The 3,248-nt window shown below is 34.2% G+C and overlaps 1 protein-coding gene across 1 annotated transcript; it reads left to right on the forward strand.

Moving 5' to 3' along the window:
- The first annotated feature begins 665 nt into the window (after nt 1–665).
- On the forward strand, nt 666–1,403 carry LOC131018796 (uncharacterized). Its single transcript, XM_057947506.1, has 2 exons — nt 666–952; nt 1,070–1,403. Exons 1-2 carry the CDS (start codon nt 666–668, stop codon nt 1,401–1,403), a joined length of 621 nt encoding a protein of 206 aa, XP_057803489.1.
- The last annotated feature ends 1,845 nt before the right edge of the window (nt 1,404–3,248 follow it).

Raw genomic sequence — 3,248 nt, forward strand, 5'->3', positions numbered from 1 at the left:
ACGAGCCACCCAATGGGGCAGAAAGCGGCAAAGAGGAAGGCGAAGAGAAAGGAAAAAAAAAAAGACCTCAATGCACTGAATGAAGTTGCGAACAAGCATGAGGGCAATGCTGCCAAGTACATACGTATAATGGAGGAGAATGCACGTATAAAAAAAGAGGAACAACGTCTCAAGCAGTATGGAATTGTAATGATAGACACATCAGAGATGACGGCAATGCAGCTACACCTACACAAAAAGCAATGCGAGAAGATGCTGAAAAAATGGGAAGATGATGATTAGTTGTATTATATTGTATCTACTAGAATTTATTTTAATTCTGCAACTGTGTTCTGTGTATCTTTCAAATTTACCTTTCAATAAAATGTACTTGTTTTTGAATTCTCCAATGGTCATCTAAAATAAAATTATAATTGTTATGTTCTCAAAAGATCACTTCAAATAAGAAATGGTAACCGTTGAATTCTCCAACGGTCATTTTTAAAAAATGTAACTGTTGCATTCTTGAACGATCATTTTAAATAAGAGATGGTAACTGTTGCATTCTCGAACAGTTAACCATTATAGATTAAAAATACATGAACAAAATACTTCATTATCATCATTTAGAAAAACAAATCTTACTTATTCGATTTCTCTCTTCATAACATCAAAAAATTTCAGTGATGTTTTCATCTTCTTTTGAGCATGATGCTGAAGACACAGCTGCAGCTGCAGCTAAAGTTGTAGCTGAAGCTGATGCCTTTATAGAAGAGTACATGCATAAGTACATGGAGGATGACAGTATCCATGAACGTGTTCTTCGAGTAATAGCGTCAAACACACGTCACACCAGAAGATACGCGCAACGAGATTGGGAAAGAGCATACGAGCGACTCATGAGGGATTATTTTGATGATAATCCAACATGGGGTCTCAATGTATTTAGGCGGCATTTTCGGATGCGGAAAGAGTTATTCACTTGCATAGTGAATGCAATGGACGCCCACAACACATGGTTTCAACAAATATATGATGCCACATAAAATAAATGTTTCACGCTACTACAAAAATGCGTGAATGCGATTAGACAGTTGGCATATGGTGGCCCAGCTGATCACTACGATGAGTACTTGCAGGTTTATGAAACAACAGGGTACGAGTGCTTGCGCCACTTTTGCCGAGGTGTTATTGAGATTTTTGGTGCACACTACTTGAGGCGGCCAACTGTTTATGACTATCAACAATTGATGGAAATGCACGAGCAGATGCATGGCTTTCCTGGAATGATCGGAAATCTTGATTCTATGCACTGGACATGCAAAAATTGCCTAGTAGCATGGAAAGGCCAGTTCACTCGCAGCGATCATGGAGTCCCAACAATTATGCTTGAAGTGGTTGCATCTCAAGATTTTTGGATTTGACATGTTTTTTTTGGTGTTGCAAGGTCAAACAATGACATAAACGTGCTTAATCAGTCACCCATGTTCAATGATGTTCTACAAGGAAAAGATACTTCCATACCGTTCACAGTAAATGGCACGCAATATGCCCATGGATACTACCTAACAAACAGTATATATCCTGAGTGGGTAACTTTTGTCAAGAGCTTTCAATGTCCTCAAGATCCAAAAAGAAGAAAGTTCAAGAAAATACAAGAAGCTGCAATAAAGGATGTCAAACACGCATTTAGGGTTCTCCAAGCTCGTTGGACAATGATCAGAGGTTCGAGTCGCCTTTGGTATAAAAAAAACATCACCGACATTATGTATGCTTGCATTATTTTATATAATAGTATGATAATTGAGGATGAAGGAAAACTGGCTAGCCAATGGGTCGAACACGAACCAAGCACGTCGAGCAATAAATATTGCAGGAGATTTAAATCACGATTCAGTGGGAGGATTCAACGAGTACCTCATGAGAGGTGCTAGAGTTTGTGATAAAAAAATGCATCACCAACTTCGATCCGATTTGGTTGAGCACTTGTGGGCACGATTCGACTATGATTAGTAGTATTATTAAGTTTTATGATTGCTTTTGTTTGATATTTAAATTATGTTATTTTTTATTTGTATTTTTAATTTTGATTATGTGTTGTAAGAATTTTATTTTCAATGATATGTGTGTTTTAATTTTAATTTTTTAGCATACTTATATTAATTACTCCATCCGTCCGCCAAAAGTGGACCACTTTTACTATATCGGGTGTCCGCAAAGAGTATACCACTTTCCTTTTATAGAAATTGTCCCACCATCCACTTTAATCTTTTATCCTTACAAACACTCTTTATTTACAAAAAAATCACCCCAAATTCAATCTCAACCACACATCTCATAAAGTGGTGGGACCTTTTCTCTATTACATCAAAATTATCACTAATTTTATTAAATCCCGTGTCCAGCCAAAGTGGTCCACTTTTGACGGACGAAGGGAGTATATTGTGAATAAATTAATTTATTTGTGTAATTATATTAAATTTATTAAAGTAAAATATAATATAAAAATGAAAAATACATAAATTATATATATATATATATATATATTATAATTGTATATTATTTAAAAAGTAATAATGATAGTAGGGTTCATGAATAGTTAAAAGTAAGGTAGTGTTATACTGAAGAAAAAATTGGGTAGTTGAAAAATGAGGTAGTTAATGATGTGACACCACTATGGGGTAGCACCATAGTGAATGACCTAATGATTACTACTATAACTATTATCATCTATTTAGATGACAGAAAAGAAGATTTGAGTTTGAACAATTAAAATAAATAAATAAAAGCATAAATAAATTTACACAATCAGGAATAGAGAAAACTATGAATAATAAATATCCCAAGGTTATTATTTTAACAGATTCAGGAAACCAGACAAAATCAATTCAATGAATCAATGGCAAGTTCTTTCTAAGACAATCTCAATTTTAGTTTATACCCACTCCCGTGACATACAAACCGTGGATTACATGAAAGGCTACCGTCCTCGGATCACTCTTAAACATATAAATCATAAAAGTACCTAGGATTAAAGTTCTCACACAAATCTTAAGTTCATTTGACTAATTTGACAAGCATGTTCTGTGTTCTTAGTTCAGACAATAATAATAATCTCCCGATATCAAATTATCTCAATAATCATGCAAAATTGATGGTCAATCAATAAAGCAAACAATAAGCACAAGAACACAAAAAGAATAAAACAAGTTTTAATTAATTGAATTAAATAAAGTCAGAGAACCATCATCTATTTTTTACTACCAAAA

The sequence above is a fragment of the Salvia miltiorrhiza genome, chromosome 3, assembly GCF_028751815.1.
Source record: "Salvia miltiorrhiza cultivar Shanhuang (shh) chromosome 3, IMPLAD_Smil_shh, whole genome shotgun sequence".
Classification (NCBI taxonomy): domain Eukaryota; kingdom Viridiplantae; phylum Streptophyta; class Magnoliopsida; order Lamiales; family Lamiaceae; genus Salvia; species Salvia miltiorrhiza.

Excerpts from the sequence above, each read along its gene's own strand:
- LOC131018796 (XM_057947506.1), top strand. The coding sequence starts at position 666 with ATGTTTTCATCTTCTTTTGAGCATGATGCTGAAGACACAGCTGCAGCT. Across the intron at positions 953-1,069 it reads CATTTTCGGATGCGGAAAGA|ACAGTTGGCATATGGTGGCC; the intron begins GTTATTCACTTG and ends GAATGCGATTAG.